Below are 17,929 nucleotides of genomic sequence, written 5' to 3' on the forward strand. Positions count from 1 at the left end.
CCAAATTGATTCTCAAACATTTCTCATTCCTCTAGCATCTAATTGAAAATTAAGCAAGAATAAGCTAACAAATGCGCGCGTTCCCCGCAAGAGATCTACTTTTAACTTTTATATTATTCATTTGGTAAATGGGAGAACACGAAAAATGTTGATCATTTTCCCCCATTGATCTGACAGGCTGAGAGCGTCCGAGTGAGTTGAATGTCTTTTGATTGGTGATGAATCGGTGAAAAATAAATTCTATTTATTACACACCGTTTCACAATAAATCTCCGCAATTGCTCGCGATGTTGAATTTGATTGATCAACAATGATTTTGCACGGGGGCAACAACAATTGATTGTCATTCCTCAAGTGCCGCATACACACACCTTGCCCCACATTCCCCTATCCGCATTACTAAAACTTCCGCGGGAAGAGCACGGGAATCCCACGGGGTTGTAATACAATGTAAATAAAATGCAATTACATCGTTGATTATGCTTTTTTCTCGCACCTGGGAAGCCGCGCTAATATATTGTTGAATCTCTCTATATATTATACCTATACATACATACATACATACATAGCCGAATGATTAAAAGAAGATGCATCCAATATGGATGTTTTTTGCTCTCACCAATCCCTTTGATTTATATGCCACCAATGCAACAAAAGAGCTCCAACGTAGCCTCACCGCCAGAAATCGATTTTGAGCCCGCACGAAACCCTTCTCCGCACCCATCGTGTACCCCCTTAATGATATAATCGGTGGCAAAGATAAATACTTTTGTGAGGTGCTGTGCAAAAAAGAACCAGGAATGGCTCATCTCGGAGATATGGGAAAATGACGACGACGACGACTTTCTTGGGATGAGAAGAAGATGGCTTCTTGAGGAGCAAAAAGGTGTGTGTGTGCCTTTGTGCGAATTTTTAGTCACGCCAAGTCCTCTCCGTTCTGCATGGCTGATTGACGGGTCCTGTGAGAATGTTGAGAGGACCCCACTTGAGATGTGCCAAAGTACGACACTCGAGATTTCTTCAACGTCGCAATTCTCATCACTTTCACAGTCATCCCCCATTTTTTATTTGGCCTCAAGAGGGTTAAAAGGAAGAAGAAGGTAAAATAGGGGAGACAACCTCCTATCTCAGTCAGCTTAAATTCGCACCTTTTGATCATTAAACATGATGAACATGTTAAAATCTGTTGTAAGTGTTGAAAAAATTGAGCTAAAAGAGACTTGGATGCTTTTCAGTGGCGACAGAGATGGTATTGGGGTGTCTAAAACATTTTAAATATTTAAATTTCGTCATTAGGGAAGATCAAAATAAATTATTTAGAGACCAAAAATTTCAAGAAAACAGAATTTTAATCATTAATTAAAACAATAAACGTTAGAAGAGAAAAATTAAAAAGAAAGTACGTCAAACGCAAGAAAATGGAGAAAATGTCATCAACTCCTACTATACCCCCTAGAATTGATTTCTAGCTCCGACACTGTATCAAATAATCCTTAGAAGAACAATAAATTCGTATAGAATTTGAACAAACAATTTAAAAATCCATCGAAACTTTAAAAAATGAATTTTACTTTTACATTTTTTATATAACGATTCTCAAATGAAAAAATTATAATTTAACTTAAATAAATAATTTTAATTTCTAGACGTGTCTGCTGCTAATTTACTATTCGCATATTTTTCTTGGGAAAATGAAGGAAAAATTTTATTCTATTTCAAGGAACTTTACATTTTGGTTCTACCTCGAGTTTGCATGATTTTGTGCTGCTTATTTGTTTAAATAATTAAATAAGAAAATGTTTTAAAATTCTTTCGGATTGATTGTTAATTTGGTTAATCTTGCGCAGAGTTTTCATTGGTTCTAGCTAGTTTTTAGTTTTTGTACAAAATTTGTTCAACAATGATTTTAAAGAAATTTTAATTTGTTTCAAATATTTTAAAGATATAGTAAAACTTTGAAGAAAAATTCCAGAAGAATCTTCTATTCAAACATTTTATAAAATTACTTAATTAATCTCAGACATCGTAGTATAACTTTTCATGTAATAAATAATATTTGTTTTATGGGTATAGAAAGTCTTGTGGGTAAAAAAAGTTCATCAGGAGTGGAAGGTTAACAAATTAATTTCCCATCAAAATGATTTACCTCTTAATGAAGAAAATCCACTTTATTGCAGAAATCTTTCACTTTACTTGCAAACGGTTCTTTTGCGACCCAATAAATGTATGTTTTAATTAATTTAATAATAATCTATGGGTACTCGTGGACGCCCCCTAAAACACCATCAACATCTTTTCTTAGCACACAGTCTTATTATAACCCACTTGGACGCTGTGAGAGAGACTTTTTCACTCCCACCGGATTTTTATTTTATTAATCTTAAAATAGCGGAAAGGATTGTGCTGGTGAACGCCTTTCCGTGATTCTAAGATTACGACGGTGAGGAAGAGGGACTGACTCTTAGAGATCTCTGTAAGAAGTGATGTGAATGTGGAAATCCGGCCACCCCTGCCTAATCACGCGGATGGATTTGTCTCATTGTCTTTGATTGCCATTTCAATGCAAATTAGCAAATTGTCCGTGAGATCTCATTCGCGATCGCCAGGAGGATTTTTCGATTGACACAGAGACTGTGGGAAATTTATTAATGCGAGTGGGTTGCAAATCACGATGGGGCTCTGCCCACAAATCTGACATTCTCGCGGTTATTGTCTTTTAAAAGAATTTTCTTGCAGCACTCTCCCGCGTTCTGTGGCCTCTTTTCTCAAAATGTTTTACTTCCTTCATTTTCGGCGAGGGGAAAAACTCATCGAGCGGCATAACCTTTCATCGTGATAAGCACATGGCTGAACCCTGGGATAAGGCTTCTGTGTGTGCGTTTGTTTACATCACACCCACATGCCGTACACGGTCAGCTGTTCAACCCACCCCCTCAATCACCCACTATTGATTATTTCTTATCCAGCCCATATGAATGTGTGGGTGAATTTTTCGCGATTCTGTGCAGAAGCGTCGTGCCATCAGTTGACCCAATTTTCATCTCTCAATCGTGTGACGACATTTTGCAAAGCTCCCGCGGGTGGAGCTTTTTCCTTTGAGAGAAAATCCCAAAATTAACATTAAAAATCCCCCCAAAAAGCTCCCAAATTAGCAAAGTGAAAAGGTTTAAGTGAAAATTTCCCCGGAAAATCTCCCCATTTGCCAAAAATCATACCCATTTGCAAATAAATCAAGGCGTCAACCATGGAAAAGTGAGTGTGTAGCACCCCCGCAAATTTTCCACATGAAGTTTTTCTTGCACCCACACTTTCTTAGCAAAATTCTGAATGCAAAATTTTATATTTCCCTCCTTGCCACATTTATTAATGCAAATTATTCTGTATCCGTAGATTGTTTTATTCCCCGAATTCGCAAAAATAGATAATTTGGTGCGAAAAAATGTAGAAATTTAGCGGACGCCATCTTTGAAAGTGCAAAATTTGCCTGCGAAGCTGTGCGAATTTTATATACAATAGTACAAAAAAAGAAACCTTAAGTAGTGTTTTTGCGCTTTAGAACTTTTGAGCTTCTAGCCTTGCATCTAGCACAACCACACTCAGCTCTAATATTTATGGTTTTTCTCTAAAATTTAATGACGGGCAGTTTTCGGGTCCAACTCATCAATATGGGCACCAGGGCGGCTGCCTGTAAGTTACCTACTTTTATATATAATTCATGAGCTTGAAATTGAGGAGAGCTTTCGTTTGTAGATCAAGCCAAACTTCGAAGTCTCTACGATTACCATCTGAGGCTTCTGCACAACATTATTCCACTCCCATCCGGAGTGGACATTGCCAATACCATCAAATATTTCTCCCAGACACTCCTCAGTAAGTTTCCATATTGAATTTTTTGCAAAAGCTCAAGGGGTTGATAACTACTGAATCTCATAGATAAACTTAATTTTTATTTAACATTTTGTTAGAAAATTCTTTGAATTTTTTAATTTACTTAATTTATTTGCGTCCAGCGCCGTCTTACATGAAAAAGACCGAAAATGTATTTTTTTTAGTTTTCTGAGAGAATTTTCACAATCAAATTTCTTTGATTTGTATTGGATTGCCGCATATAAATCCTATTACATATAATTAAAACATAAAATAGGGTATGAAACTGAATGGAGATCAATCTAGGTTTTCCGGTGATTTTCAAAGTATTAAAGTTAAATTTCTTTACAATATAAATCGACCGCCATTTTAATTTTTTTTTCTTTTTTTGAATTAGAGAAAAATTAATATGATTCTATATTACAAAATAAATTGTAATAAAAAGAATTTGATTTTTTAATGAGTCTATTCCTTTTTGAAAAATTTACTTATACATTTGGCAAAAAAATCATTTTTTTTTTCAATGAGAAAAACACAAAATTTGGTAGTTATCAACCCCTTGACGGGAAGCTCAATCCGCAAAATGCCGGGCAAAATTTGATTTCTGCGCAACTGTCGCCGGTAGCACTGCTGAAGGATGTCCCAAGCTCCCCGTACCAGATGATTAAGGACCCCTCGCAGGATCAAGCGCGCATGTCCGCCTACCCCAATCTGGAGTACGGTAATCTGTACAATGCCCTCAACATGCTAATCGATGTGGCGGCAAACATTCAGTACGGCCACGTGATGTTCGGCAAAGCGGTGCTTCAGTGTTTAGGCTGTATTCTGCCCTTCCTGGATCGAGATCTCATCGATAACCTTCCCTACTTGACGGCATCGTGCATTTCCGTCTTACCGCCATCCCTTCATCAGGATGTCATCAACTCACTCTGCTTCTACATCCTACCATTCACTATTAGTGAGTTTTATTCTACAATTGAGCCTTATTCAATTTTTGCGTTACTGCCGCCATTTTACTGCTACTGACGCCAAAGAAAAAAAATGGCGGAGAATTCAAAACTTTGTTTTTCTTGGCAGCTCGTCAGAGCGTTGAAGATCAGGAGTGTCAGGCATGCCAATCAGTCTCAGCTGTAATCATGCTGGTGTTCCAGTACTCTTCAAATCCAGCACATCATTGTCAGCTCTTAGAGTGCTTGATGACGCTCAAGCATAACGTTGTCAAGGACCTTCTCTGTGTTATTGCATACGGAACAGCAGCCTCCAGATCTTCTGCTGCTAAACTGCTCTTTTACTATTGGCCTGCATTTAATACTAATCTCTTTGATCGACGTGGACTGCTCTGCAAGTTTACAAGTATGCTTCTTTGCTTCCTGTTAAGCATAATTTCAATTGGCTCAAGTTTCGTCTTTCTTCCAGATGACTTGGTTCCATTTGTTTGTCAACGAGAATCCTGCCCGAATGCAGGAAATGCTGAAGCCGTGAAAGTTTGCTACAACCACAGCATAAGTATAATTTATGCTCCTGAAACTCCACCACCGCTCTATCTCTGCATTGAATGTGCCAATGATATTCATCGAGAGCATCCTGATCAAATTTTCTCCGACATCCTTCACTCAATGCAACAGGTGTCAATGGTGTGTGAGAATAAGAACTGCAGATCAACGGATAAGTCAGCTGTGTCAATTTGCTTCTCAACTGAATGTGCAAGCTACAACGGCAACCACCCGATAAGGTATTGCCTTCAGTGTCACGGAAATCGCCACAACAGCAGACGCGGAGGAGATCACATTGTTCATCGAAGTCTCCCTCCGGCATGGCAGATGGATGCTGAAATGCAGACTTACATGGTGGAGGCTGTTGTGAGCTTGCTGAGGGAAGCAAAACCGCAGAATTTTGAACCTGGAAAAGATTCAACGGTCGATTCGACAAAACCTTCCGTGTCAAATGCTCCGCAGGACAATATAAGTCTTGAGGAGAGACAGCAGCTTGGTCGCTACGGTATTTGGTTGCTTGTGGGCAGATGTACTCCAACGCAAGATACTCCTGTTGAGATTCTAGGACGTTTGCTCTCAATGCTCTTTCATTGGTTCCACGTAACGGCCTACTCGTATGAAGGACAGCTGGAGAGTCCTCTTGAGAAGCTGAAAATGGATCATGTTTGTGGATGGTTGAGGGATATCTGCAAGAGTCACTACAAGGTAAAATTTATTTAGCTAGTTGTTCTTTGTAAATTAGTTCTAACAAAATTCTTTCTTTAGGACTTTATTGCTTGTCTCCTGCCGCATCCACCGGAGTATTCAAGGGTTGGAGGGCATTGGGATACCCTTGCATCCCGGACATCCCATCTCAAGGAAGGTCTTCAGCGATTAATCTGTCTAGTCCCGTATGAAGTCATCTCATCGGAGATTTGGGACTTTGTCATGCCCCACTGGATGGAAGCCATAACAAATGATGTGCCCGAGAAGGAACTCTCAGAATTGAAGATTGTTCTGAGCAAAATTCTAGATCCAGAAATGTCTCCACTGGGATTTGATGCAAAAACAATGTACAATTTTGTTGCAATTCGCTTTGAGAAAACTACGTCGAAGGTTCAACAGCAAGCCCTCCATTGGCTGCAGATTCTCACAAAGCTAGAAATCCTGATTCCCCTTTCGCAGCTCTTTGCGATGTTTGGCGATGGAGTAAGGATTATGAAGCTGGGTGCGCACCATGAGATGAAGGAGAAGGACAGGAAGGATGGAAAAGCGTCTGAGAAGAAGGATCAACCACCGAGGAGGTCTTCAATCTCACCAGTTGTGGAAGATGATTCAGATGGGAATACTTCGGCTATATCAGATGATGAAGCACCTCATACGAAGAATACGGAATTTGCAACGGATTCTGAGAATAATCTCACATGTTGCATCCTTATGCTGGATATCCTGCTGAAGCAGATGGAACTGCAGGATGTGGAGCAGCACATGGGGATTCATACGAGTGTCTGTGAGAATGTTTGCAGGTTACTAAAGTGCATGGTTACAGCAGCTAAAGTTGGAATGGGTAGTCATACGTGTGGACTAAAGGTAGCAGATTGTGGCTACTGTGAAGCATCAGTTATGTGGCATCAACTATCAACGAAACTTGTGCAATTTATGGCTCCTATGAATCCTACTCGGCCACCAGATGTAAGTAAAGTCTTATGCAAATTATGGACGAAATTTATTACTAAATCAGACTTAAGTTTCTAGAAACAAGCCTTAGTTTTTCTAGGTTAAACCTAGGCTTTTAAGGCTTTTTAAGTCTAAGTTTTCTAGGCTAAATCTAGGCCTAAGCTTTTTAGCCTAAGCCGATATTTTTTAAGTTAAGCCTAACTTTTTTAATCAGGCCTAATTCTTTTAACCTAGGCCTAAGTTTATTTAACGAAGCCTAAATTTTTTAGGGCCAGGTTTTAAAGTTTTTAAAATTGTTTAAAATTTTTGTTCTAGCCTCCAATTGAGGAAATCTTCGACGATGAGAGATCCGTTCGGAAGAGTCCACCGGAGACGGAGAAGGAACCAAAAGGACGTGATCGGGACATTTCGCTGTCAATGGCACCTCTACCAATACCCCTTGGACCTTTAGGTGGTTTTTCAGGTATTTCTATGGGTGTCTTCCTCCACAAACTATACCAACCATCTCTCTATCTATCTCTATCTGCACTCTACACTATCCGTCTTTAGTCCATCTGAACGACATTGTGTTGAATCATTAATTGTTTTGTACTAAACTAACTAATAACTGTCCAATTTTCTTCAGTGATCTTCATCTTCCTGCAGCTGCACTTTCTTCTTCTTAAACCTTTTCCTTAAAAAAAAAAAAGAAATCCAACTTTAACAATCCCTTCCTTTGATGTCTTAAATGGGTGTGATGAAACATAGTGTCTCATAGATGCGTAACAAATAGTTCCTCTCTATTCCAGATGATCCTGGCAAGTTAGTTATTATGGCAGGTGATTCCTCAATCTATGAAAAAAAAGTCAAAATGTTGTCTCACTGTCTTATTGTCGTCTATCGCTGTTTTCGTTAACAAAACTGCCTTTTCTTATTACAAATCTAACACTTTTTTGTGGATCGATGTGTGTGTCTCATGTAAATATTTTAAAACAATAACACAAATCGTCATGCTTCTAAACGTTCTCTTCGTTAAACTTTCTTGGATGATCTCCCAAAAACACATCTCACTTTATACAAATTGTCCTTCCAAAAATCACACCAATTGGCACAAAATACTAAACAAGATTTAGTAAAAAAAATCAAAAATAAAATTCCAATCACTCACAAAACAATCAGAAACACTAAAACACAATGCTCACACCAAGGATGACACTCTAGGGGTCAATAACTCTGCGAAAAGTAAAGAGTCTTTACATGAAAAAAGGAAAATTTTGAGTAAAAAGAATGATAAATTTATTTTCTTTTTAAATTTAAGAAGAACTTTTAAAATTTTGAGGTAGTTTTTCATTCAGAGCAGAAACAATCTCAGCATAAGTTAGATTCTTCACTTCAGGAATGAAGAAATACGTAAAAATTGCGCCAAAGAGGCACCAAATACTGAAGGTAGTCAATATGACAGAGTTCCCAATTATTTCGCAAAGATATAAGTAGTAATGCATTGCAAATGTAGCCAGAAAAAGATGTAGAACATTGAGAGTTCCAAGAACACTGCCACGAATTTTCAGAGGCAAAATCATGGCTGCAACACTGTAGCTAATGTTGTGAATTCCCGTTGACGGGACCACGATTGAGATTGTTAGGAAAACAACAAAAGACCAAGTTAAGGGGTTTAAGTCCAGTCCATATTGATGAAGGAAGTAGTGAATACCAATGCCTAGAAGTCCTAGGAATCCTATGGTGTAGCAGATTAGTAGGGAGAGCCGATTTCCTAATCGACGGGCAATGTATATTGAAATTAGGCATCCAATGATTTGCAGCGAAGAAATAGCTGTGTCCACTATTGAACGGTTATCCAAATGAATTCCAGAATCCTTCACAAGCACCTCTGTAAAGGACGTTGTAATGCGTACGCCTCCAAAATTCAGGGTACTAGTCAGGACGAAGCATATAATGATAGCCAGAACTGTTGTTGAGTCACCTAAAAAAGCAAAATTAATTCAGGACTAACCAAAGGCAAGATAAAAAATAATTTCTTACAGTAATCCTTAATAGTAATTGTAGTCCTTTCACTCCTGAGGCTGACCTGCTTCTTCATCTCCTCAAACTCCAGAGCATATGACTCTGGAAGTGGTTGATCGTAGGGCACTCCTCGGTAGAATCTTAACGATTTCTCTGCCTCATTGATCTTCTTACGAAATAGAAGATATTCCGGAGTATCAGGACATATCGTAAGGCACGCAATTGAGCCAAAAATGAAGAAGAAGGAAGCAAAGGGAATTGCGTAAATTCCAAATAATCCAGTTAAAAATTTACTAAAGAAAATTCCAAGATTAAAAAGAACTCCACTTAATGTTCCCGTGGTTGTTTTTAGGCTATGAATAATAAAAAAATAATAATAATGAGAATAATTAAACAGAAACATCGGTTTTAAATGTTAGGGGAAAAAAGTTAGTGCCTCGGTACCTGTCTTCTACAATTTCAGCTACAAATATTGATGGAACTACAAGGGCAGCCCCTACAACTGTTCCACAGAGAAATCTCGAAATCCAGAGTAGTAAAGTTCCTTCAGCAAGGATCGTTAGGATATTAGCAACAATCACAGGGAACAACCACACAAGTTGGCTCCATTTCCTGCCAATCACATTAACTAGCCACCCACTGAGAATAGCTCCTAGAATAGCCCCAATATAGAGCAAGGAGGACATCAAAGAGATCTCTTCCGTTGTCATTGGGCCGCTTTGCAATTTAGTACTATTTGATGAAAAATATGTAGTCATTGGGGATGTCCATCCTACGTATAATCCGAAAAAATATGCCAGATAACATCCTAAAAGAAATTCACGAATAAAATAAAATCTTTAAAAAATATTTTTTAGTTTTATAAAATTAGGAATAATTCACCTAAAACTGACACAGAAACCTGAATAATTTTACCGCGACTTATTAAGAAAATCATGTTTCCAGATTCTCTCTTGAACTAGTACTGAACACCTGCTACTAACTACCGTGTTCAGTGCCTTGCGGAAATCCACAATTTCTCTTGTTTTAGTATTGTTTTATTGTTAAATTTTAAAGAAAAAAAAACAATTAAATTAAGATTTCTGTTCACATGGTTCACATTCAGTTCAAGTTAAGATAAAATATCAGTCAGTAGTGACGACAAGCCCAAAAATTTTTTCTCCGTTTTTCTTTACGGCTTTTTACAGACTAATAAAATGAATCATTGTTAAAAAAAAAAGTAAAGAAAAAAAAACTTTTAAAGAAAACTTTTTCAGTAAAAATCGGACAATATTCTAAACATGACCTTAAAAATAGATCGAAGAACCAGTCCACAAGTCTAAGTCGTACTGAACACATGGTCTTACTGTGAAACCGATAAGAAATTAAATGTCTCAGACTTTTTCTAGTTTTTCTAACACATGTTTTCTTTTTTTTTATTTCCTCATAATGTCTTTTTATACATTTAGGTATAAAATTATTTACTTTTAGCTCATTCATTTCTTCAAATGACGTCTACAACATTTTACATAAAGTTTTTACGAAGAGCACCTAAATCTTTGAGGTAGTTTAGCATTCAGTGACGATACAATCTGCCTAAAAGTTAAATTGTTTACTTCAGGAATGACAAAATACGTGAAAATGGCGCCAAAAAGGCACCAAATACTAAAACCCGTTAATATCATCGAGTTTCCAATTTCCTTCATCAGGTACAGGTAGAAATGGACCATAAATGATGCAATGAGCTGTTGTATAACATTTGTAGTTCCGAGAACACTTCCGCGAATTTTTAGAGGTAAAATCAATGGTGGAACACCGAGGCATAGAGAATTAATGCCAGATGAAGGGATAACAATTGCAATAGTTAGAAAGATTAGAAAAGACCAATAGAGAGGACGTAAATCATATCCAAAATTGTGAAGAAAGTAGTGAACTGCTGTTCCAAAAAGCCCTATAAAGGATAAACTGAAGTATATAATGAGCGAACGGCGAATTCCCATCCGTCGGACAATGTAGATTGAGGCTAAACACCCGATGACTTGTAAGGAAGAGATGCACGTGTCTACCAAGGATAGATCCATCTGTATTCTGGAATCATTTATGAATTCCTCAGTGAAGGACGTAAGGATACGAGCTCCACATAAATGTATGCTGTTCATAAGGATAAAGACTATAATGATAGCCAGAATGGTTGTTCCATCACCTACAGAGAAACAAAGGGATTACTATTTAAAAATAACATCAGTTTCTCAATAAATCTCATATCCTTACTAAAATCCTTAAGAGTAATTGAAGTAGTTTCACTCCTGAGGCTAACCTGCTTCTTCATCTCTTCAAACTCCAAAGCATTTGGCTCTGGAAGGGGTTGATCTGGAGGTAATCCTCGATAGAATCTTAGGGATTTCTCTGCCTGATTAATCCTTTTGCGAAATAAAAGATATTCCGGAGTATCGGGACAAATTAAAAGAGTTCCAATGAAGATGAAGATAAGGGGAAAGGAAGCGATGGGAACAGCGTATATCCCATAAAGTTTAGTTATGAATTTACTTATAAAGACCCCTATATTATATACCACTCCACTTACAACTCCCATCGTTGCCTTTAAGCTGTAAAAATAGGAAGTTATTAGAACTTTAAAAAATACTGAAGTTTTGTAAACTAACTTATCTTCAACAATTTCTGCCACGAATATTGATGGAACTACAATTGAAACTCCTGCTATTGTACCACAGAGAATCCTTGATATTAGTAGGAGTAAAGGATATTCAGCTAGTATGATTAAAACATTGGCAATAGTCAGTGGAAGTGTCCAAATGAGTAAGCTCCACTTTCTGCCAATCACATTAACTAGCCACCCACTGAGAATAGCTCCTAGAATAGCCCCAATATAGAGCAGGGAAGACATCAAAGAGATCTCTTCCGTTGTCATTGGGCCATTTTGCAATTTAGTATTGTTGGAGGAGAAGTACATAGTCATTGGAGACGTCCATCCAACGTACAGACCCGTAAAAATTGAAGGAAGACCAGCTAGAAAATTTAATTAATCGAAATTAGACACTTCACTACTTCGCTGCCACTAATTAATCACCAAATGTTGCAAAAAAAATTTGAATGAATTTTCCTCGTTTTATTGCGAAAAGCATGTTGTTCGTATCACTTTTCAAGTCGTACTGAGGAGACTTATTTTTCAGAAGCATTACGTATCTTACGGAAGCTCTGATATATTGTTTTTCCAAACTTTTTTCTCCTGTTTAATGATCATACTTTTTCTTTATAAATTTATTCATTAAAATGAGACCTATAAAATTTTTACATGATTTTTACGAAGAGCACCTAAATTTTTGAGGTAGTTTCTCATTCAACGCAGACACAATCTCGGCATAGGTTAAATTATTCACTTCGGGAATAAAGAAATACGTAAAAATTGCGCCAAAGAGGCACCAAATACTGAAAACTATAAATATCGTGAAATTCCCGATGGTTTGGCTAAGATATAAATAATAGTGCATTGCAAATGTGGCTAGAACAAGTTGTAGAACATTAAGAGTCCCCAGAACACTGCCTCGAATTTTAAGAGGCAAAATCATGGCTGCAACACTCTGACTAATGTTGTGAATTCCCGTTGACGGGACGACGATTGAGATTGTAAGAAAAACCACGAATGACCAAGTTGAGGGGTTTAAATCGTGTCCTGATTGATGAAGAAAGTAGTGAATTCCCGTGCCTAGGAGTCCTAAGAAACCTAGGCAATAGCAGATTAACAGAGAGAGTCGATTTCCTAACCGACGGGCAATGTAAATTGAAGTTAGACATCCAACGATTTGTAGGGACGAAATAGCTGTATCCACCAAGGATAGGTTTATCAGGATCCCAGTATCCTTTACAAGTGCCTCTGTAAAGGACGTTGTAATACGAACACCTCCGAAATTCAGAGTACCAGTAAGGACAAAGCTTACAATGACAGCTAGGATTGTTGTTGATTCACCTACAAAAACAGAATCCTTTTTCAAAATGATTAAAAATTATATTGCAAACATCATTCCTTACCAAAATCCTTAAGACTGATTGAAGTAGTTTCACTCCTGAGGCTAACCTGCTTCTTCATCTCTTCAAACTCCAAAGCATTTGACTCTGGAAGAGGTTTATCTGAAGGCAATCCTCGATAGAATTTTAATGATTTCTCTGCTTCATTGATCCTATTGCGGAATAGAAGATATTCCGGAGTATCAGGACACATCAAGAGGCATCCATGACAAATCAAAATAATAGGAATAGAAATTATGAGAATTGAATAAATTCCACACAATCCAGTTAAGAATTTGCAAAAAAAGATTCCAAGATTAAAAAGAACTCCATTTAGTGTTCCCGTGGTAGTTTTAAGGCTGTTGTAAAAAAAATTAACTAGAACAATTAAAGAGAAACATGGGTTTTAAATTTTATAGAGAAAAGTTAGTAGGTACCTGTCTTCCACAATTTCAGCTATAAAAATTGATGGAACCACAAGAGCTGCTCCTCCAATAGTTCCACACAATAATCTCGATATAAAGAGTAGCAAAGGACCTTCCGCTACAAGGGCCAGGGTGTTGCCAACAATTACCGGAAATAGCCATACAAGTTGGCTCCATTTCCTACCAATTATATTAACTATTAATCCACTAATAAGAGCTCCAAGAACGGCTCCAATGTAAGCCATAGAAGACACCAAAGAGATCTCTTCCGTTGTCATTGGGCCGCTTTGCAATTTAGTACTATTTGCTGAAAAGTATGTAGTCATTGGGGATGTCCATCCAACGTATATACCAGAAAAGTATGACATAACACAAGCTGAAAGATTTTAACAAAAATCTTTTTAAAAACAAAAGTCCTTAAAAATATTTTAAAATAAGGAATAATTCACCTAAAAATGACACAGAAACTTGAATAAGTTTCCCTCGACTTATAATGAAAATCATGTTATCAGATTCACAACTGAAATCGTACTGAACACCTGCCTCTAACTATATTAGTGTTTAATGTTCAATCAGTGCTTTGCGGAATTACGGGAATTACATAATTGTCTTTTTTAGTATTATTCTTTTAAGATAGACTTAAAAAAAAGGGAGCAATAAAACTGGGAAAAAAATGTTCAGTCTGAAGTCTTTAAGTTTTAATAGACATTTTTCTTTTCTCAATTAATTTTAATGTAAAATTTCGTGGGCGTATGTTTGTCTAATCTTCAGATCAATGTATATTTTACAATCTTCAGTTGATATAATAAAATAATTCTCTTTATTGTTTCTGAATTTTAGTATTTTTTCCCTTTTTAGCTGTGATTCTTTCGAAGAAAAGAATAGCACAGCTTCTGTGTACCACCTAAAATGCAATGTTGTCCGATCGGGCTCAAACTTGGGATGAGCACGAGTCCCCACATTCCAAAAAACGTATGCTCCAAAAAATTTTTCCGTCCGTCCGTCCGTCCGTCCGTGGTATAACGCTAAATAGTTAGAGAACGGTGATAGATAGAGACTTGCGGTCAACGGCAAAGTTCATATATCGGGTGGAAGACATCCGATTATGAGGTCAAATCCACCCCCCCACCCTTCTGTCCGCCATTTTGGAACACTCCTAAATTTTGTTTTCACTATATCTCAGCCCCTGTAATAGCTAAAAATCTGAAATTTTGGTATGTTGTAGGGGTCATCAAGACCTTTCCAACGATACCTCATTTTCGAAAATCGGTCAAGCCGTTTAGTCAATATGGCCGCCACAATTTTTCATCGAAAATCGGCCATAACTCGAGAACGGCTTGACCGATTTTGATCAACTCAAGCTCAAATGAAAGCTCTCAGCAAGCCCTACAACTTTCTAGAACATCCAAAAATTGAAAAGTGACCGCTAGAGGGCCAAAAATCAAAAACAAAATTTTTGATTAGTTTTCGATGAATATCTCGAAAACTGTACGATAGATTTGGATGAAATTTCAGTATGTTATAGTTGACTATATTATCTAGCTCCATGCCAAAAATGAAGAAAATCTATGTCGCCGTTCTCGAGATATAGCCTTCCAAAGTTAGCATGTCATATCTCGGGTTCTACAAGTCCAATTTTAATCAACTCTAGCGCAAATGAAAGGTTTCGTGAAACCCTATAAATGTCTAGAACATTTCAACTTCGAGAAATGACCGCAAGAGGCGCTAAAATCAAAAACAAAATTCTCGAAAATTTTAAACTCAAACTTTTCGAAAACTAGATCATAAATTTTGATTAAACTTCAGTATGTTATAGCTTATATCAAGACCTTTCCAACGATAGCTCATTTAAGAAAATCTATCGAGCCGTTCCTGAGATATAGCGTTCTGAAGTTAGCATATAATATTTTGGCTCCAATTAATCTGATTTTGAGCAGATCTTATTATGTGAGCTTTTGTAGTAAATGAATGTTGAAATTTTAAATAAATATAAGTGTATAAACAAATACTAGTATATATAGGTATCGTGCGCCCCGCGAAGCGGGGCGCCTTATATATACATATATAAGTATATAGATACATAAAAATGCAAAATAGAATTCAAACATTTTGGCGCCCCGCGAAGCGGGGCGCTTTATATATACATATAAAGCATATAAATGTAAATGCAAAGTAAAATATAACGGTAAAATATAAATATATATAGCTACATGGTACAGATTAAGGAGAAAAGGGAATGTACATGGTAAGTTTCACTTACGGGCTGTGATTCTTCCTTCAGAGGCCAAGTTAAATATATGTAAATGCAAAGTATTAAAGATAGCTGCAGAGTATGGATTATTAAGAAATGGGAATGTACTGGTAAGTTTCACTTACGGGCTGTGATTCTTCCTTCAGAGGTCAGTCCAAGTATGATATTTGATGAAGATTGAGGTGAAATGTGGCAGAAAATTCAAGTGTGTCATAAATTGGGGGTGCAAACTCTGGGGAAGGATGACTCGCGCCAGGAATCACAGCCAATGCGCGAGTTAGCCTTCCCCAGAGTTTGCCACCCCCAATTTATGACACACTTGAATTTTCTGCCACATTTCACCTCAATCTTCATCAAATATCATACTTGGACTGACCTCTGAAGGAAGAATCACAGCCCGTAAGTGAAACTTACCATGTACATTCCCTTTTCTCCTTAATCTGTACCATGTAGCTATATATATTTATATTTTACCGTTATATTTTACTTTGCATTTACATTTATATATGCTTTATATGTATATATAAAGCGCCCCGCTTCGCGGGGCGCCAAAATGTTTGAATTCTATTTTGCATTTTTATGTATCTATATACTTTTTTCCTAATTCTAGTTCTAATCTATTTTAATAACTGATTTAAGAAAAGCCTGAGAATATTCCAAGTCTTCTAAAATCGTCTTAGATTGAATTCTTTATAAAATTCTAGAACTAGAACTATTTAGGATCTGAACTTATCCAGATAAACGGATAAAATTTAATCCATTATAGTACTTAAGATAATCCTATATATTCTGTAAAACTTTTAATAAAATATTAGTAGAAAAAGTTTATTGAATTTTTCCACATTGTTAATTACGGCACTTAACACACTATAATGTAATTAAACATTTAAAGAAAAAAATTTCTTTATAAAAAGTGGAAAAATTCCACGTAAAAACTTTAAAGAAAAACTTTAAAGAAAAACTTTAGAGAAAAACTTAAAATTAATGACTTTTTTTAAATGAAACCCTCAATGAACCCAAATTTCTGTTCAGGTGTTTAGTACGAATCGGACAGCGATACCGCAAACATGATCTTGGAAATAAATCGAGGGATAGTGATCCAAATTTCTGTTGCACTTTTATGTAAGATTTATTTTACTTTTTATTCTTATTTATACGAAGGTTTTTTTTTTATTTTTGAAAATATATGTATATTCAGCTTGTTATGCGTCTTTTCTTACGGGATTTTGCTCTGGTTGGACCTCTCCAATGACGACTTACTATACATCTGAAAATACAAACTTAGAAAGCGGCCCAATGACAATGGAAGAGATCTCTTTGATGTCTTCTTTAGTTTATATTGGAGCCATTCTTGGGGCACTTCTTAGTGGGTGGTTAGTCAATGCGATTGGCCGGAAATGGAGCCTTATCATCTGGTTGTTCCCTCAAATTCTTGCCAGCATCCTAACCATCCTTGCTAAAGGACCTTTATTGCTCTTAATATCAAGGACTATCAATGGAACAATTATAGGACTTTCCCTTGTTGTTCCGCCGATATTTGCAACGGAAATTGTGGAAAATAAGTAAGATTTAGAGACCTTGATCTTATTTTATGTTGTTTTTATTGTGCCTTTCCTCGTTTCTATATTACTCACTGATTTTTTTTGTTGGTAGACTGAAAGCAACTGTGGGAATATTTGTTGGAGTCATTTTTGACGTTGGTTTGTTCTTCTGTAAACTTTTAACTGGACTATTTGGAATTTTTGCTATTCCCATTGTTTCAATTCCCTTCATCTTAATCTTTATTGGATGTCTTTGGATTTGTTCTGATACTCCGGAATATCTTCTATTCCGTAAAAGGATCAATGAGGCAGAGAAAGCCTTAAGATTCTACCGAGGATTACCTTCAGATCAACCCCTTCCAGAGACGAATGCTTTGGAGTTTGAAGAGATGAAGAAGCAGGTCAGCCTCAGGAGTGAAACTACTTCAATCAGTCTTAAGGATTTTGGTAAGAAACTAATATTAATTTATCTATGATTAGTTTTAAGTTAATTTTTAACTTTTCAGGTGAATCAACCATAATCTTAGGCATCATTATAAGCTTCGTATTAATCAACACTCTTAACTTCGGTGGTATACGTATTATTACAACTTTTACTCAAGTCTTCATAAAGGATTCCGATCTAAATGTAGATCTAGCCTTGGTAGACACTTGCATCTCTTCCCTGCAAATCATTGGATGCCTAGCTTCCGT

General features: G+C 36.7%; 1 protein-coding gene across 1 annotated transcript in view; it reads left to right on the forward strand.

Moving 5' to 3' along the window:
• The first annotated feature begins 3,242 nt into the window (after positions 1–3,242).
• The window catches only part of LOC129796135 (protein unc-79 homolog), a 36,559-nt gene continuing 21,872 nt past the window's right edge, over positions 3,243–17,929 (forward strand). Inside the window, exons 1-9 of the mRNA XM_055837896.1 lie at positions 3,243–3,252; positions 3,391–3,687; positions 3,751–3,870; positions 4,493–4,825; positions 4,945–5,220; positions 5,284–6,065; positions 6,126–7,031; positions 7,332–7,479; positions 7,805–7,834. Of these exons, the coding sequence (XP_055693871.1) occupies positions 3,633–3,687; positions 3,751–3,870; positions 4,493–4,825; positions 4,945–5,220; positions 5,284–6,065; positions 6,126–7,031; positions 7,332–7,479; positions 7,805–7,834 (2,650 nt within the window). The 5' untranslated portion in view covers positions 3,243–3,252; positions 3,391–3,632. The remainder of the gene's footprint in view (positions 3,253–3,390; positions 3,688–3,750; positions 3,871–4,492; positions 4,826–4,944; positions 5,221–5,283; positions 6,066–6,125; positions 7,032–7,331; positions 7,480–7,804; positions 7,835–17,929) is intronic.

This window comes from Lutzomyia longipalpis, chromosome 1, assembly GCF_024334085.1.
Source record: "Lutzomyia longipalpis isolate SR_M1_2022 chromosome 1, ASM2433408v1".
In the NCBI taxonomy this organism is placed as follows: Eukaryota; Metazoa; Arthropoda; class Insecta; order Diptera; family Psychodidae; genus Lutzomyia; species Lutzomyia longipalpis.